We start from the raw sequence: 19036 nt of genomic DNA on the forward strand, positions 1-19036 counted from the left end.
ATATTGAGATACAAATGATACAGATGAGATATGATGATATAGATGATACATCCATAATAATAATAATAATGGGAGATCGTCGGTATTCCTCTATTCAAATCAATATATACTAATTACTTTAGTATTGTTTACAAAATATTTAATAATTTTTTAATGGTATTATTTCTATTTTTAAATAAACTTTTATTCATATTTATTATAAATTAAATGAATAATGCAAATACAAATTAGAATATAAATTTAAATACTAAAATAAAAATATATGCTTCAATATAAATAAAACCAGTAAAAAATAAGTGATATGTATTAGTTCAAATGGGAAAAAAAATTAAAAACCTCCTTAATAATAAAAGTGACGAAATAATGAAAGGCAAAAGAGAGAAATTGCATGTTCATTCATCTTTTAGATTCTTTTCTTCTCAAATTTCTATTTAAACCCTTTTAAATTCTTTTCTTCTCAACTTTCTATTCAAAGTTTTTTACATTCTTTACTTCTCAACTTTCTATTTAAACTCTTTTAAATTCTTTTCTTCAAACTCTTTTAGATTCTTTACTTCTCAACTTTCTATTACATTCATTATTCAATTTATAATTTTCATACCTTAAATCCTAAAACTTAAGTCAAGTCTCTTCCCATTTCTCATCTCTTCATACACAACACAATCTTTTTAGCTCTCCTCTCTTCGCAAGTAAAATCTCAGTTCATCACATCATCTCACGGTTTGTTTTCATACTTTGCTTTCTCCAAATTGTCCTCGCCTTTTCCTCTCAATCTCAATTTTTGTTTTTTTTATTATAGACTCAATTTTCTTTACCTCGGTTTGTAAATTTTATCGGATGTAATGCATAATCATGGGTGACCCAATTAAGGCTCAGGAGGGGGTTCAGCCCCTTTAGGGCCATTAATTTTTCTTTTAAATGTACTTCAAGCCATTTCTAAAAGAATTAAATAAAAAAACATTGGACACATTTTTCATGTAACAAAAGACTTTTGATTCAATGTTAAGAGTTTATTTGATGGTTTTAAAGTCCTGATTCAAATCCCAATAGCTACATTTTTTTTTTTAATATTTTGTGGAAACTACTTAGAAAAATGATACTTTCATGCATTTGAAATAAATAGTTTTTTACTATTATTATTTAGAATTTAAAAGAAAGTAACAAAATTTGAGTTTATGAGACTTAAAATGTATTCGTGTGAACATTAAAAAAAACCAAATTAAATAAAAGTTTTTTAACTAAGTCCCCCTAATTGAAGTGTCTAGGTTCACCACCGTGCATAATTGATCGTCGTCATTTTTTTTCCAACAATTTCATAAAACAAGCATAATTAAATTAAAATATATACCAGGACAATTAATTAATTAACTGATGCTGTTTAGATTTTGTGCTTGATTATATATCGATTCATCATATTTTATTAAGATTATGAATTTACACTATATCGCTGGGGTCTGAATGATTTTTATTTTTAATATTTTTTTATGAATTTATTCATGTTCGATTGGATAATATTTAAAGTAATAACAAATATAAGTTTTAATGGAGTGAAATTGTAAGGGTATGGTAACTAAATTTTCTTTCTAATTGTTTAACGATAAAAATTGAATTCAATGTGAAGTGGTTTGATATTGTAAATGCATTGCCAGTAAATTGAAATTTTTTGAAGGATGGGAGAAAGAGTGATTAATGGTGATTGGAAGCCTACTTCTTCATCTAATGGGGAGCGCACTGTGGTTTTACTTGGTCGTACTGGCAATGGCAAAAGTGCGACGGGCAATAGTATTCTCGGAAGAAGAGCCTTCAAGGCGAGTGCTGGCTCATCTGCTATTACTAAAACTTGTGAAATGAAGACAACCGTACTCAAAGATGGCCAAGTTGTTAATGTCATTGATACCCCCGGTAATTTACTAATGTTGGTGCCTAGATATTCCATTCCATGCTTGTTGATGTTGTGCTGGTAAGTAGATTGATGTTATGAGCGATTGCAGGACTTTTTGATTCTTCTGCTGAATCTGAGTATGTCAACAAGGAAATTGCCAAATGTATTGGTATGGCCAAGGATGGGATCCATGCAGTCCTTCTAGTTTTCTCTGTTAGAAGCCGTTTTTCTCAAGAGGAAGAAGCTGCAGTACACCGTTTACAGACCTTGTTTGGGAAAAAAATTTTTGACTATATGATTGTTATTTTCACTGGAGGGGATGATCTTGAAGATAATGAGAAAACATTAGAAGATTACTTGGGTCTTGAGTGTCCAAAGCCTTTAAAGGTTTGTTTCTGAACGACAATAGTTTTCGATAATTTCATTAGCCATCTTGATCAAGTTGTCTTTCTTTGGTTCTTTTGTGAAGTTTTAGACTCCTTTACTGTTGGACTATGGGAAGTTTAATATGAATATATGCAAGCTGAAAAATACTAGATACGTTTATAGTAGGCCAGCCGTCTTAAAGTTCCATTTTCAATAGTGCTTCATTTCCTGAATGGTTTTATTCTGCCAAGCGGGATTGGCCGGAGAGGTGATTGTTTGGTAATGTTCTGCTGGCATTACTTAATTTTAGTCATATTTTAATGTCTTCGAATGAGATGTCATTAATTCATTTGCTAAACATTTATGCTTTTCTTATTTGTATTCTTTGATTTCGAGTGTGTTTGGAATTGAGGTTGGACAATTGTAGCTTAAAAGCTAGAGTAGTAAAGTGTTTGGTAAATACTAACTGTTGTAATGTAAAAACTATATTAATATGATTTTTTATTTGTATAATGGAGATTCTATTATATTTTTAACAATTTTGTTAAAATTATTATTTATAATTTATATTTACTACATATTATTAACTTTTGTTTCATAGTTACAGCTTTTTCCCCACAGCAGCTGTAGCTTAAAAACTACAGCATCTCAATCCCAAACGCACCGTCTATCTGCTATTTGATCTTGGTTCTTATTTGATTAATTTGTGTTCATTTGTTTGTTTCTTAAAATATATGCCTCTTTGATTTAAACGCTTAAAATTAACCTACTTGTAAGATTTTAAAAGTGTGCCAAGGAGGATATGACTTCCTATACAAGTCCATTTTATTAGGCGTTGTTAGAATAAAATATCAAGTCTAAGCCTCAGAATTGGTGCCTAAAATTTCAATGTGAGATCTTTTTTCAGTTTCAACACGCAAATCTCTTTTTCTCATAACTTACTTGAAGAATTTGGTTCCTAAAACTTTTTAAGTTGAGAAAGATTTATATCAAGTTCCTCTATTTTACTGCATACTTGATTTAACCTATGAGAAGTAGGAAGAAAAATAAGGAAAATGAAGATAAAGACCCATTCAAGTTGTAGCTCTGCAATTAAAAAAAAGAGTTATTTTACAGTTAAAGTGAATTTTTTTTTATTGCACTAATTTTTGTAGTTTTAAGGAATCAATTTTTTTTAATTATAATGCCGCAAAATTAGGTCAACTATGTAGATGCCACAGAAAATGTTATCATGCCTTTTGGCAGTTTTGAGGTTTGGTCACTTGAGTTTGTTTATGACAATAGTACAGTCTTTTGCCTATTGAAGAGGCAGGTACTAATTTGTAGCCACTAATTTTGATTGGGTCAATGTTTTTCACTAGAATATATGCAGATGATGATGATGATTGTTATTCTTTTTTTTTGTTATTGCTTGCCCTTAAATAGTTTTTGCGCAGATGCATGATATTAAATACCAATGATCACAATAAAAACAAATTTGGTTAGCTCAATATCTGCAAACTTTTAGAAACTACAAGTGTTTGATTGGTTCATTAGTGCTTACGAAAGGAGCTAACATTTGCTTTATTTCTTATCATTTTTCCATCATTTTAGGAAATCCTTCAACTATGTGATAATAGGTGGGTGCTTTTTGATAACAAGACCAAGTATGAGGCCAAGAGAACTGAACAGGTTCAGCAGCTTCTTTCTTTGGTTAACACTGTGAACGTTAAGAATGGTGGGCAACCATACACGAACGAGTGTTTTGCTGAGCTGAAGGTGACTTTATTACTATCGTGATAGACTCTTGTGCTGCTTCTTTCTAAATATGTCATGACAATGTCACTTTTTCTTTTTTGTATAATGTTGCTACTCTAGGGCTTAGTGGCATGTTTTATGACTGATATTGATGCTTTTTTGATAGGTTGAGTCTAAGCTCAAACAGACAACAACTTGGCTCGAACAACAGTTGGCAAAGGAGCAAGCTGCTCGGTTAAAGGGAGAAGAGGTTGCACAAATAGCTCAAAGGAAGTCAAATGACGAAATTCGTAAGCTTAGAGAGAATCTTGAAAGTGCTCGGAGGGAGATTGAGGACCAGATGCATGAAGCAAATGAAGATAAAATCAAACGAATTATTGAGATGGTATTTTTTATGCTCCTGCTTTTGACATCAAAATATGACATGCATATGTGTCCATCTCTAAGAGTAGGTAATCATTTCTAAAAGTGTGTAATTAAAAAATGCCAATAAAGTGTTCAAGTACCTGGAATGATATTATAAATTGTAAGACTTGGAGGTGGTAAAGACTGCCACTTTGTCCTTACCTATAACTTGTTAGAGATTGTCATCTGACAAAACGCTTCATCTCGCTAGTTGATGGGGAAACATTTGTTTTTAAGTTATCTGTTCACTGGTTGTGTTTTGAAGGCTGTACCATGTTGTTCTTACCTTGAAGATTGTTTGACCATCTTGTTCTGTTTTGTTTCTTCTCTTGATAAAATTAAATAGATTACTTTATGGTAGTACCTATCGGCGATTTGTTTATCATGACTTACACTTAGAAATGGATTCCGCACTTGTTTAGTCATCAATCATAAGAACATTTCTTGTAATATTGTGGATATTGTATTATCTGTTTACTTTTTTAAGCTTTTGTTTCTATCATTTATCAATGATTAAGAGATTGGAATTTATTGAAGTAAGAAAGGTTTGTCGAGTATAGTGAACTTAACAACTCCCTTTGCAATTGGATTAAACTAAATTAATACTTAAGAATTTTCTTCTCTTAAGATGGAGTTTTATATTACCAATACCTAATCTTTATTTGTATAATGCTGCTACTCTAGGGCTTAGTGGCATGTTTTACGACTGATGTTGATGATTTTTTTATAGGTTGAGTCTAAGCTCAAAGAGACAATAACTAGGGTCGAACAACAGTTGGCAGAGGAGCAAGCTACTCGGTTAAAGGAAGAAGAGGTTGCACAATTAGCGCAGAGGAAGTCAAATGAAGAAATTCATAAGCTTAGAGAGAATCTTGAAAGAGCTCAGAGAGAGACTGAGGACCAGCTACATAAATCATATGAAGATCGAATCAAACGAACTACTGAGATGGTATTTTTTATGCTTCTTGTTTTGCAAATCGTTTCTCAAATTGTGTAATTAAAAAAGGCCTATAAAGTGTATAGGTACCTGTAATGATATTATAAATTGTAAGACTTAGAGATGGTAAAGACTGCCACCCTATCCCTCTCCCTAACTTGTTGGAGATTGCCATCTAAAGAGATGCTTTATCTCGCTAGTTGATGGGGACAAATATGTTATTAAGTTATTTATTCACTTATTGTGTTTCTAAGGCTGTAACATGTTGTTTTGACCTTGAACATTGTTTGACTAGTTTGTTCTGTTTTGTTTCTTCTCTTGGTGAAATTAAGTAGATTAGTCTATGGTAGTAGCTATAGGCGGTTTGCTCATCATGACTTACATTTAGGATTATGCACTTGTTTAGTCATCAATCATAAGAACATTTCTTGTAATACTGTGGATACTCCATTATCTTTTTATTTTTTTAAGCTTTTGTTTCTATCATTTATCAATGATTGAGATAGTAGAATTGATTGAAGTAAGAAAGTTGTGCCGCGTATGGTGAACTTAGCAACTCCCTTTGTGATTGGATTAAACTATATTAATACTTATGAATTTTCTTTTCTTAAGTTGGAGTTTGATATTACAAATACCCAATCTTTATTTGTATTATCTGCTACTTTAGGGCTTAGTGGCATGTTTTATGACTGATATTGATGCTTTTTTGATAGGTTGAGTCCAGGCTCAAAGAGACAACAACTAGGCTCGAACAACAATTGGCAGAAGAGCAAGCTGCTCGGTTAAAAGTCGAAGGGTTTGCACAATTAGCTCAAAAAAATTCAAATGACGAAATTCATAAACTTAGAGAGAATCTTGAAAGAGCTCAGAGGGATACTGAGGACCAGATGCAAGAATCATATAAAGATCAAATCAAACAAATTACTGAGACGGTACTTTTTATGCTCCTTGTTTTGACATCAAAATATGACATGCATAAGTGTTCATCTCTCAAATCGAGTAATCATTTCTAAAACTGTGTAATTAAAAAATGCCTATAAAGTGTGTAGATACTTGTAATGATATTCTAAATTGTAAGACTTGGAGGTGGTAAAGACTGCCACTATGTCCTTACCCATAACTTGTTGGAGATTGCCATCTGGAAAGATGCTTCATCTCGTTAGTTGATGGGGACAAATTTCCTATTAAGTTATCTGTTCACTAATTGTGTTTTGAAGGTTGTATCATGTTGTTCTTACCTCAAAGATTGTATTACTATCTTGTTCTGTTTTTTTTTTCTTTTCTTGATGAAATTAAGTAGATTACTCTATGGCAGTAGCTATAGGTGGTTTGCTCATCATGACCTACACTTACGAATGGATTCTGCACTTGTTTTGTCATCAATCATAAGAGTAATGTTTTGGATACTGTGTTATCTGTTTATTTTTTAAGCTTTTATTTCTATCATTTATCAATGATTAGGAGAGTGGAATTTATTGAAGTAAGAAAGTTGTGCCGAGTATGGTGAACTTAGCAACTCCCTATAAAATTAGATTAAACGAAATTAATATTTGAGATTTTTCTTTTCTTAAGTTGGAGATTTATATGACCAATACCCAATCTTTATTTGTATTATACTATTACTCTAAGGCTTAGTGGCATGTTTTACGACTGATATTGATGCTTTTTTGATAGGTTGAGTCTAAGCTCAAAGAGACAATAACTAGGGTCGAACAACAGATGGCAGAGGAGCAAGCTACTCGGTTAAAGGAAGAAGAGGTTGCACAATTAGCGCAGAGGAAGTCAAATGAAGAAATTCATAAGCTTAGAGAGAATCTTGAAAGAGCTCAGAGAGAGACTGAGGACCAGCTACATAAATCATATGAAGATCGAATCAAACGAATTACTGAGATGGTATTTTTTATGCTCCTTGTTTTGACTTTAAAAAAACACATGCGTATGTGTTCATCTCTTAGATTGTGTAATCGTTTCTCAAATTGTGTAATTAAAAAATGCCTATAAAGTGTACAGGTACCTGTAATGATATTCTAAATTGTAAGACTTAGAGATGGTAAGGACTGCCACCCTATCCCTATCCTTAACTTGTTGGAGATTGCCATCTAAAAAGATGCTTCATCTCGCTAGTTGATGGGGACAAATATGTTATTAAGTTATTTATTCACTTATTTTGTTTCTAAGGCTGTAACATGTTTTGACCTTGAACATTGTTTGACTAGTTTGTTCTGTTTTGTTTCTTCTCTTGGTGAAATTAAGTAGATTAGTCTATGGTAGTAGCTATAGGTAGTTTGCTCATCATGACTTACATTTAGGATTATGCACTTGTTTAGTCATCAATCATAAGAACATTTCTTGTAATACTGTGGATACTCTATTATCTGTTTATTTTTTTAAGCTTTTGTTTCTATCATTTATCAATGATTGAGATAGTAGAATTGATTGAAGTAAGAAAGTTGTGCCGCGTATGATGAACTTAGCAACTCCCTTTATTATTGGATTAAACTATATTAATACTTGTGAATTTTCTTTTCTTAAGTTGGAGTTTGATATTACAAATACCCAATCTTTATTTGTATTATCTGCTACTTTAGGGCTTAGTGGCATGTTTTATGACTGATATTGATGCTTTTTTGATAGGTTGAGTCCAGGCTCAAAGAGACAACAACTAGGCTCGAACAACAATTGGCAGAAGAGCAAGCTGCTCGGATAAAAGTAGAAAGGGTTGCACAATTAGCTCAAAGGAAGTCAAATGATGAAATTCATAAGCTTAGAGAGAATCTTGAAAGAGCTCAGAGGGAAACTGAGGACCAGATGCAAGAATCATATAAAGATCAAATCAAACAAATTACTGAGATGGTACTTTTTATGCTCTTTGTTTTGACATCAAAATATGACATGCATATGTGTTCATCTCTCAAATCGGGTAATCATTTCTAAAACTGTGTAATTAAAAAATACCTATAAAGTGTGCAGGTACCTGTAAAGATATTCTAAATTGTAGGACTTGGAGGTGGTAAAGACTGCCACTTTGTCCTTACCCCTAACTTGTTGGAGATTACCATATGAAATGACTCTTCATCTAGCTAGTTGATGGGGATAAGTCTGTTATTAAGTTATATGTTCACTGATTGTGTTTTGAAGACTGTAACATGTTGTTCTGACCTTAAAGATTGTTTGACTATCTTGCTCTCTTTTGTTTCTTCTCTTGAGGAAATTAAGTAGATTACCCTATGGTAGTTGCTATAGGTGGTTTGCTCATCATGACTTGCACTTAGGAATCGATTCTGCACTTGTTTAATTCTCAATCATAAGAACATTTCTTCTAATACTGTAGATGCTATATTATCTGTTTATGTTTTAAGCTTTTGTTTCTATCATTTATCAATGATTGAGAGATGGAATTAATAAAAGTAAGAAAGTTGTGCTGGGTATGGTGAACTTAGCAACTCCCTTTGCAATTGGATTAAACTAAATTGATATTTAAAATTTTTCTTTTCTTAAGTTGGAGTTTTATATTACCAATACCCAATCTTTATTTGTATTATGCTACAAGTCTAGGGCTTAGTGGCATGTTTTATGACTGATGTTGATGCTTTTTTGATAGGTTGAGTCTAAGCTCAAAGAGATGACAACTAGGCTCGAACAACAATTGGCTAAGGAGCAAGCTACTCGATTAAAGGGAGAAGAGGTTGCACAATTAGCTCAAAGGAAGTCAAATGATGAAATTCATAAGCTTAGAGAGAATCTTGAAAGAGCTCAGAGGGAGACTGAAGACCAGATGCATGAATCATATGAAGATCAAATCAAACGAATTACTGAGATGGTACTTTTTATGATCCTTGTTTTGACATCAAAATATAATATGCATATGTATTCATTTCTCAGATCGGGTAATCATTTCTAAAACTGTGTAATTAAAAAATGCTTATAAGGTGTGCAGGTACCTGTAATGATATTCTTAATTGTAAGACTTGAATGTGGTAAAAATTGCCACTTTGTCCTTTCGCCTAAATTGCTGGAGATTGCAATATGAAAATATGCTTAACCTCGCTAGTTGATGGGGACAAATCTGTTATTAAGTTATCTGTTAACTTATTGTGTTTTCAAGGCTTTAGCATGTTGTTCTTACCTTGAAGATTATATGACTATCTTGTTTTGTTTTGTTTCTTCTCTTGATGAAATTCGGTAGATTACTCTATGGTAGTAGCTATAGGTGGTTTGCTCATCATGACTTACACTTAGGAATGCATTCTGCACTTATTTAGTCATCAATCATAAGAACATTTCTTCTTATACTATGGATACTGTATTATCTGTTTATTTTTTAAGCTTTTGTTTTTATCATTTATCATGATTAAGGGAGTGGAATTGATTGAAGTAAGAAAGGTTTGCCAAGTATGGTGAACTTAGCAACTCCCTTTGCATTTGGATTAAACTAAATTAATACTTAAGATTTTTCTTTTCTTATGTTTGAGTTTTATATTACCAATACCTAATCTTCATTTGTATCATACTGCTACTCTAGGGCTTAGTGGCATGTTTTATGACTAATATTGATGCTTTTTTGATAGGTTGAGTCTAAGCTCAAACAGACAACAACTAGGCTCGAACAACAATTGGCAGAGGAGCAAACTGCTCGGTTAAAGGGAGAAGAGGTTGCACAATTAGCTCAAAGGAAGTCAAATGACGAAATTAATAAGCTTAGAGAGAATCTTGAAAGGGCTCAGAGGGAGACTGAAGACCAGATGCATGAATCATATGAAGATCAATCAAACGAATTACTGAGATGGTACTTTTTATGCTCCTTTTTTTGACATCAAAATATGACATGCATATGTGTTCATCTCTAAGATCGGGCAATCATTTTTAAAAATGTGTAATTAACAAATGCATATAAAGTGTGTAGGCACCTGTAACGATATTCTAAAGGGAAATTATCATTTTACTACTAAAGTTTTACTGACATATCATGTCAGTACTAAGGTTTGCCGAAAAGTGCATTTTACTACTAAAGTTTTGTGCCGTTATCAATTCACTACCATTCCGTTAAGAAAAAGTTAATGTTTAACGAAAATTGAGTTAAAAGTCTATTTTACCCCTAAGAGTTTGGTAGTAAAATGATAATTCCCCTAAAAATTCGGTAGTAAAATGATAAATCCCCTAAAAACCCTATAGTGAAATGATAATTTATCTATCAAATAACAGACAATTTTACTCTTACAACTGGAAATGTCTTTGATGCCCTTATGACATCAGTAAAATTTTAACGTTGTTAACGGAACAATAGTGAATTGATAACGGCGCAAACCTTTGGTAGTAAAATGCACTTTTTGACAAACCTTGGTACTGACATGATATGTCAGTAAAACTTTAGTAGTAAAATGATAATAACCCTATTCTAAATTATAAGACTTGGAGGTGGTAAAGACTGCCACTCTGTCCTTACCCCTAAATTATTGTAGATTGCCATCTGAAAAGACGCTTCATCTTGTTAGTTAATAAGGACAAATTTGTTATTAAGTTATCTGTTCACTGATTGTGTTTTGAAGGTTGAAACATGTTGTTCTTACCTTGAAGATTGTTTAACTATTTTGTTATGTTTTGTTTCTTCTTTTGGTGAAATTAAGTATATTATAGGTGGTTTCCTCATCATGACTTACACTTAGGAATGGATTCTGCACTTGTTTAGTCATCAATCACAAAAACATTTCTTGTAATAGTATGGATATTGTATTGTCTGTTTTTTTTTTTTAGGCTTTTGTTTCTGTCATTTATCATGATTGAGAGATTGGAATTGATTAAAGTAAGAAAGTTATGCGAAGTATGGTGAACTTAGCAACTCCTTTTGCAATTGGATTAAACTAAATTAATACTTAGGAATTTTCTTCTCTTAAGTTGGAGTTTTATATTACCAATACCCAATTTTATTTGTATTATGTTGGTACTCTAAGGCTTAGTGGTATGTTTTATGACGTATATTGATGCTTTTTTGATAGGTTGAGTCTAAGCTCAATGAGACAACAATTAGGCTCGAACAGCAATTGGCAGAGGAGCATGCTGCACGATTAAAGGCAGATGGGGCTACACAATTAGCTCAAATGAAGTCAAATGATGAAATTCGTAAGCTTAGAGAGAATCTTGAAAGAGCTGAGTGGGAGGCTGAGGAGCTCCGTAAGCGAGCTGAAAAAGAAGGGTGTGCCATTCTTTGACCTAATCACCTGCAGGCACTCTATGCCATTGGCATGAAAATCACCTAAAGTATACCTTTTCATATAATATTTGAAGTTAATACTGCATTTATTATTAGTGTTTTACTACAGTCAAAAAGCTTGTATTCTGTATTATGTAAATGTGCCTAGTCCCATCTAGAAATACGGTCTTAGGATAGTATATATTATATGGAGAAATTATATTGACATCTAATGAAGTTTTTTTTTTTTTTTTTATGGAGCCGTTTAAAATCTTTTCTTACACGGTGAATCCAAAGAGTTCTGATTCCTTTTTCTCCTCACGCTATCTTGTTTCCACATTTGTAACATATACAACCTAAAATTTGCGCTTTTAACAATCAATGACTTTCCAAAACACTCGAACATACACTCGAGTTTTCTTGTACCTTCACTTTGTTGTTTTCACTCTTCTAATGTCATATCAGTTTGTATTAATAGTTTGTTTGTATAGTACTTACTCCTTTCGTATAATAGAGTTATCTTAATATCCAAGAGACTTGCAATAAAACCATCAAGCCTATGACCCTTCTTTAACTCACACCAAACTTCAACTAGCTCATAGTCTAGGTTTATCAAGTACAATATTTATTTATGCATGTATAACACAATCTTTATTTACTTTTTACATAATGCAAATCCTTCGACATCATACAACATCAGTTTTATAGATATTAAGTCTCAGCATAATAACTGGTCTCCCAAGGAGAAAAAGCCAATGATAAGTCAGCGTAAGTAATTAGGTTACACACAAACTCATCCAGTTTGATATATTGCTGGTTTCAAAAATAGGTATCAAGTAGAATACACATTCAATAGATAATGATAGTCTGATCGTAGATCTCGCACTGAGATGCCACAAGCTTGATCTCCAACATCTAGCTTACCTGCAAACGAGAGAAAACATTGATGCACGTGCAATACGAGCGCGTAGAAATGAAATGTGATAAGAGAATTAATTACCCGAGATGAAGTATCTTCTTGTCCGGGTGAGAGTAAGTAGTGCCGCCACCCTCAATAATAGCAGGACTAAAGAAATTCCGAGAAGCTAATGCATGGATTGCATTCAGCTCTTGCCCAGTCACCATGTTTGCTTGTTGATGTTAGCCTATATGACTATAAATATTGATTTTGATGATAACAAACCACATATATTTATTAAGCAAAGATTTATGAATTGTGCATTTATAATAAGAAAATGATGCTATGGAATTAAAGTATTTTGGACTAAAATGAAAATATTTTAAAATTCTTTGATAGTGTTTTAAATTTCGGATTTGGACCTATTTGAAACTATTTAAATATTTTTAGGTCATTCTATAATTTCACATAGTTTGGGCGAAATCATAATTTCAGAAAATTTTTGGTTTAACAAAGCATTATTTTAAAATTCTGGAATTGGACCTATTTGTAAACTTTCATAACATTTTGGGCCATAGTATAGTTTTTATAAAGTTTTGGGGTCAAACTATAAATTTGGAAAATATTTCACTGTAGCAAGCGGCTTACCGGATATGGTTAAATGGTAAACCCGATTTTGGGCAATAAGCTTCTAGAGCATAAATGGCTTACCAGATTTCGCAAGCGGCAAGCCGAATATTCTAAAATTCAAATTTTTGTCTTAACGGTAACATAAAAGCGGCTTAACGGATACCTAAACGGCAAGCCGGTTACGACCAAAATGTGCATAACGGCTACTTTTTGAGCTCAAACTATAAGAACTCAAATCCAACTCACTTTTAAGTTCTCCAACAAGCATAAACAACAAGCACACGAGATATCTTGAGCCTTCAACTTGCAAAACACAAAACATTGAATCATTTCTTGTTCTTCATTTTTTTTTATCTACTCATTGAGTGAGTTTTATTGTAACTTTCATTTCTTCATCTCAATTGTAAGAGTTTGAGTGTGTGAGACACTTAAGTGAAGAGATTGGGAGATAATCTCTTTGTTGTAAAGGTTCATTGACACCTTGAAGTCAATTGTAAACGGTTGAAGCCTTGGAAAGGCTTGGATAGTGAAATCCTCAAGCTTGGATTGCTTGGAGGCGTGGACGTAGGCGGGGATTGCCGAACCACGTAAAAAATTTGTGTGTTTGTTTCTCTTCTCCCTTACTCATTAGTTATTGTGTTTTTTTTTTTATTGAACTTATTGCTTTCAATTTTTATTAAGATATTAGATTGCTTGTTGTGTGGATTTGCTAGGATATTTGTTAAAATTCCAATTCACCCCCCCTTGGGTTGCACACTTATATTTCATTTGGTATCAGAGCAAGGTGCTCTTATTTAGACCTAATCGTCTAGAACTAAAGATCAATGGAAACTCAAAATGATTCCACATTTAGGGAAGGACAGTCTACTACTAGACCACCTTACTTTGATGGAAACGATTACCCATATTGGAAAACTAGGATGAGAATTTACTTGCAAGCCTTAGATTATGAAATTTGGGAAATCGTTAATGATGGTCCTTTCATGCCTTTGACAAAAAATGAAGTAGGGGAAGATATTCCAAAACCTTCACGGGAATGGAATGAATTTGAAAAGAGAAAAGCTTCTCTAAATTCCAAGGCCATGAATGCCTTGTTTTGTGCACTAGATAAGAAAGAGTTTCATAGAGTGTCTAGTTGCGAAAATGCTAATGAGATTTGACACAAACTTGAAGTTGTCTATGAAGGCACGAACCAAGTGAAAGAATCTAAAATAAGTAGGTACACTTGACAATATGAATTGTTCCAAATGGAACAAAATGAGAATGTGTACTCTATGTATACTAGATTTACGGACATAGTGAACACTCTAGGAGCCCTAGGAAAGACCTTTTCAAATAGCGAGAAAGTTAAGAAAATCATTAGGTCGCTACCTAAGAAATGGAGACCAAAAAGGACTGCCATTGAGGAAGCCAAAGATTTAAATGTTTTACCTATTGATGATTTAATTGGTTCTCTCATTTCATATGAAAAAGATTTGGCAGCTGAAAAAGGGAATGAGAAAAATAAGAAAAACATTGCTCTCAAGGCTTCAAAATGTAAGAGTGATGAGGAAAGCGAAATGGATGATGAGGAGTTGGCAATGTTGGCTAGAAGATTCAGAAAATTTTACAAAAAGAATAATGAGCAAAGAAAGTTCAAAGGCTACAAGAATAAGAAGGAGAAGAATGAGCCAATCACTTGTTATGAATGCAAGAAGCCCGGACACATACGACCGGAATGTCCTCTTCTCAACAAACTCAAGAAGAAAGCTATGGTGGCCACATGGGATGATAGCGATGAGGAAACAAGTAATGATGATGAGCAACAAGAAATGACAAATTTAGCTCTCATGGCCGTTGGGGAAAAATCATGTGATGAAATTGATGAGGTAAGTGTTCTCCCTACATATGATGAATTACATGATGCCTTTAAGGATTTGCATGATGAGCTGATGAAGATTGGTAAAAAGAATATATGTCTTAAAAAGAAGATGATAGAGCTTTAAAATGAAAATGAATCATTTAGTGCAAAGATTACATGCCTAAAATTAGAAAATAAAACATTGCATGATAGCATTGCATTATTTGAGAATTCTAACACTCCACATGAGCACTTAGAGTCACACATTAATGTCTTGAAAAATGAAAATGAAATGCTTAGAAAGAAGAGCAATGAACTAAATGAAATTGTGCTAAAATTCACAAATGGGCAAAAGATGTTGGACAATTTGCTAAACTCACAAAAATGTGTATTTGACAAAAGTGGCATTGGTTATAAACCAAATTTGAAATAAAAATTTTACACAAGTTATTTTGTAAAGAATACATCTATTAACAATCAAATTGTATGTCATTATTGTAATCAAGATGGTCATATGAAAAATAGATGTGCAGTAAAGAGAAATGCATATTATGGTGTGAAATGTGTTTGGGTTCCGAAAGGAACCATTGCTAACTCTCAAGGACCCAAAAAGGTTTGGGTACCTAAAACTTGAGATTTTCTCTACAGGGCTTGAAGAAGAAGAAGAATAAGTGGTACTTGGACAGCGGCTGTTCAAGACACATGACAGGGAATTATTCTTGGTTTTCAAGTTTTACTGAGATCGAAAATGGTAGAGATGTATCGTTTGGAGATAATTCAAAAGGAAAAATCATTGGGATTGGAAATGTCGGTAATGTATCCTCTACTCTTATTGAAAATGTATGTTTGGTTGAAAACTTGAAACACAACTTGCTTAGTATTAGTCAATTATGTGATAAAGGATATAGAGTTATCTTTGTGAATCGAAATGTGTTATTGAGAATGCATGTGATGGGAAAGTTTTGTTTGTAGGAAATAGATGTGTTAATGTCTATACCATTAATATAGATTGTGTATCAACAAATGATAAATGTCTCTCCGCATTGCATGATGATGGTTGGTTATGGCATAGAAGATTAGGTCATGCAAGCATGGATTTGATTTCAAAAATCGTGAAAAATGATTTAGTTAAAGGTCTTCCAAAAATCAGTTTTCAAAAAGATAGAATTTGTGAAGCATGCCAATTTGGAAAACAAATCAAAACGTCCTTCAAAAGCAAGAATCATGTCTCTACTTTAAAACTACTTAAATTACTTCACATAGATTTGTTTGGACCTTCGAGATATGCTAGTTTAAGTGGCAAATTTTATGCATTTGTAATTGTGGATGATTATTCTAGATACACGTGGGTATTGTTCTTAGCTAATAAGGATGATGCTATTGATGTATTTCGAATTTTCTATAAAAAGGTTCAAAATGAAAAAGGTTATTCTATTACTTGTATTAGAAGTGATCATGGTGGAGAATTTGAAAATCATGCTTTTGAAAATTTTTGTAATGACTTTGGCATTGAACATCCATTTTCATCACCTAGGACTCCACAAAAAAATGGAGTAGTAGAGAGAAAGAATAGGTTTATTCAAGAAATGGCTAGGACCATGTTGAATGAAAACTCTTTGCCTAAGTATTTTTGGGCTAAAACCGTCAACACCGCTTGTTATGTTTTAAATCGTGTGTTGATTAGACATAATCTTAATAAAACTCCATATGAGCTTTGGAAAGATAGAAAACCCAACATTGGCTATTTTAAAGTTTTTGGATGCAAATGTTTTGTTTTGAACACAAAAGATAATCTTGGTAAATTTGATTCAAAATCTGATGTTGATATTTTTCTTGGTTATTCAAATTCAAGCAAAGCTTATAGAGTTTATAATAAAAGAACTTTAGTTGTGGAAGAATCTATGCATGTTACATTTGATGAGTCTAACCCCTCCTCTACGGAGAAAGTCGTTGTTGATGATAATGCAGAAGAAAAACAACAAGAAGAAGCATCAAATGACAACCAATAAGACGCACCACATGGAATTCAAGAAGAACATCATGAAGAAACAAATGTAGAGCAAAATGAAAGTACTTCTCAAACACTCCCCAAGGAGTAGAGGTATATTTCCTCTCACCCTAAGGATGTAATTTTAGGAGATCCCTCACGAGGTGTTACCACTAGATCATCTCTTAGGAACACATGTGAGCATGCTGCATTTATTTCTCAAATTAAACCAAAATCCTTTGCGGATGCGGAAAATGATGAATCTTGGATTATGGCAATGCAAGAGGAGTTGAATCAATTTTAGAGAAACAATGTGTGGGAGTTAGTTCCTAATCTAGAACATCAATCCATTATAGGCACTAAATGGGTATTTAGAAACAAAATGGATGAATCTGGTGTGGTTGTAAGAAATAAAGCTTGATTAGTGGCTCAAGGTTACAACCAAGAAGAATGAATTGATTTTGATGAAACTTTTGCACCTGTAACAAGGTTAGAATCCATAAGGATGTTGTTAGTATATGCATGTCATAAGGATTTTATTTTATATCAAATGGATGTCAAGAGTGCTTTCTTAAATGGTTATATTATGGAGGAAGTTTATGTGAAACAACCTCCTGGTTTTGAAAATGAAAAATTTCCAGATCATATGTATAAGTTATCTAAGGCGTTGTATGGTCTAAAACAAGCACCTAGAGCTTGGTATGATAGGCTTAAAAACTTCTTGTTGGATAACGATTTTTCGATGGGAAAAGCGGACACAACTCTATCTGTTAAGCATAAGAACCAAGATATACTTATTGTTCAAATTTATATTGATGATATTATTTTTTGTTCTACTAATGAGTTGTTGTGTAAAGATTTTTCATCATGTATGAGCAAAGAATTTGAGATGAGTATGATGGGAGAGTTGAAGTACTTCCTTGGACTTCAAATCAAACAAAACGAGGAATGAATTTTCATAAATCAAGCCAAGTACGTGAAAGATCTACTCAAAAGATTTGGCTATGATAATGGAACGGCAAAAAGCGAGTACTACCATCAAGCTGGACAAAGATGAGAAAGGTAAGGAAGTTGATATCAAGACATATCGATGTATGATCGGATCCTTACTTCTACTTGACTGCTAGTAAGCCTGATATTATGTTTAGTGTATGCTTGTGTGCTAGATTTCAATCTTGTCCTAAAGAGTCACACATGCTTGCTGTCAAACGCATTTTTCGATATTTGATTGGCACCATTAGTCTTGGCCTTTGGTATCCTAGGGGAACTCATATTGATTTAACTTGTTATTCGGATGCCGATTTTGCTGGATATAAGGTTGATAGAAAAAGTACTAGTGGAACATGTCACTTCCTAGGCCATTCACTTGTCTCTTGGTTTAGTAAGAAACAAAACTCGGTTGAGCTTTCAACCACTAAGGCAGAATATATTGCCGCAGGTAGTTGTTGTGCACAAATTCTTTGGATGAAACAAACCCTTAGAGACTATGGTATTAAACTTGATCAAATACCTATCTTATGTGACAATACTAGTGCTATAAATCTTTCCAAGAATCCCATTCAACATTCTAGGACTAAGCATATAGAAATTAGACATCATTTCCTTAGAGCTCATGTTCAAAAAGGAGATGTTGTAATTAAATTTGTTTCCACTGAAAATCAGCTTGCGGATATCTTTACAAAACCTCTTAGCGAAGAGCATTTTATAATGATAAGACATGAGCTTGGAATTATGAATGTTGCATCTTGACTTATGTTTTACTACATGGCTTGATATGTTTGTTATTATATGGATTTATGCTTCATGAATTAGATAGCTTGATATGCTTGTAATTTTATGATTTTATGATTTTATGATTTTATGTTTCATGCATTAAATGGCTTATTGAAAAGTTTTAAATCTCAAATGATTTAAAATTAATCAATTTTAAAAGCCAAAAATAAAATGGTGTGTGTAATACAAGTATAAGAGCTTGCCAAAAATCAATTAGAGCCAAATATATTTCCAAGTCTAAACCGGTATACCACTTTCTCTCATTCGGAAAACCGCTTTCTTGTTGATTTCTCTTGGAACAAATTCCTGATAACTGGATTTATCAAACCGGTAAGCCGAATTATCTTTGGTTGCTCTCGGGTTAACATTCGGATAACCGGATTTTCAATCCAGA

General features: G+C 32.9%; 1 protein-coding gene across 1 annotated transcript; it reads left to right on the top strand.

The window, feature by feature from the left end:
• Window positions 1–1670: 1670 nt before the first annotated feature.
• On the top strand, window positions 1671–11533 carry LOC18049988 (immune-associated nucleotide-binding protein 9). Its single transcript, XM_024188580.1, has 5 exons — window positions 1671–1902; window positions 1992–2269; window positions 3842–4006; window positions 7056–7220; window positions 11321–11533. Exons 1-5 carry the CDS (start codon window positions 1671–1673, stop codon window positions 11531–11533), a joined length of 1053 nt encoding a protein of 350 aa, XP_024044348.1.
• The last annotated feature ends 7503 nt before the right edge of the window (window positions 11534–19036 follow it).

Source organism: Citrus clementina, unplaced genomic scaffold (assembly GCF_000493195.1).
Source record: "Citrus clementina cultivar Clemenules unplaced genomic scaffold, Citrus_clementina_v1.0 scaffold_3, whole genome shotgun sequence".
In the NCBI taxonomy this organism is placed as follows: domain Eukaryota; kingdom Viridiplantae; phylum Streptophyta; class Magnoliopsida; order Sapindales; family Rutaceae; genus Citrus; species Citrus x clementina.

Bases quoted from the DNA above. Each gene is read 5' to 3' on its own strand.
- LOC18049988 (XM_024188580.1), top strand. From the start codon at position 1,671: ATGGGAGAAAGAGTGATTAATGGTGATTGGAAGCCTACTTCTTCATCT. The intron at 1,903-1,991 runs GTAATTTACTAA...GAGCGATTGCAG, and splicing joins TAATGTCATTGATACCCCCG to GACTTTTTGATTCTTCTGCT. The intron at 7,221-11,320 runs GTATTTTTTATG...CTTTTTTGATAG, and splicing joins TCAAACGAATTACTGAGATG to GTTGAGTCTAAGCTCAATGA.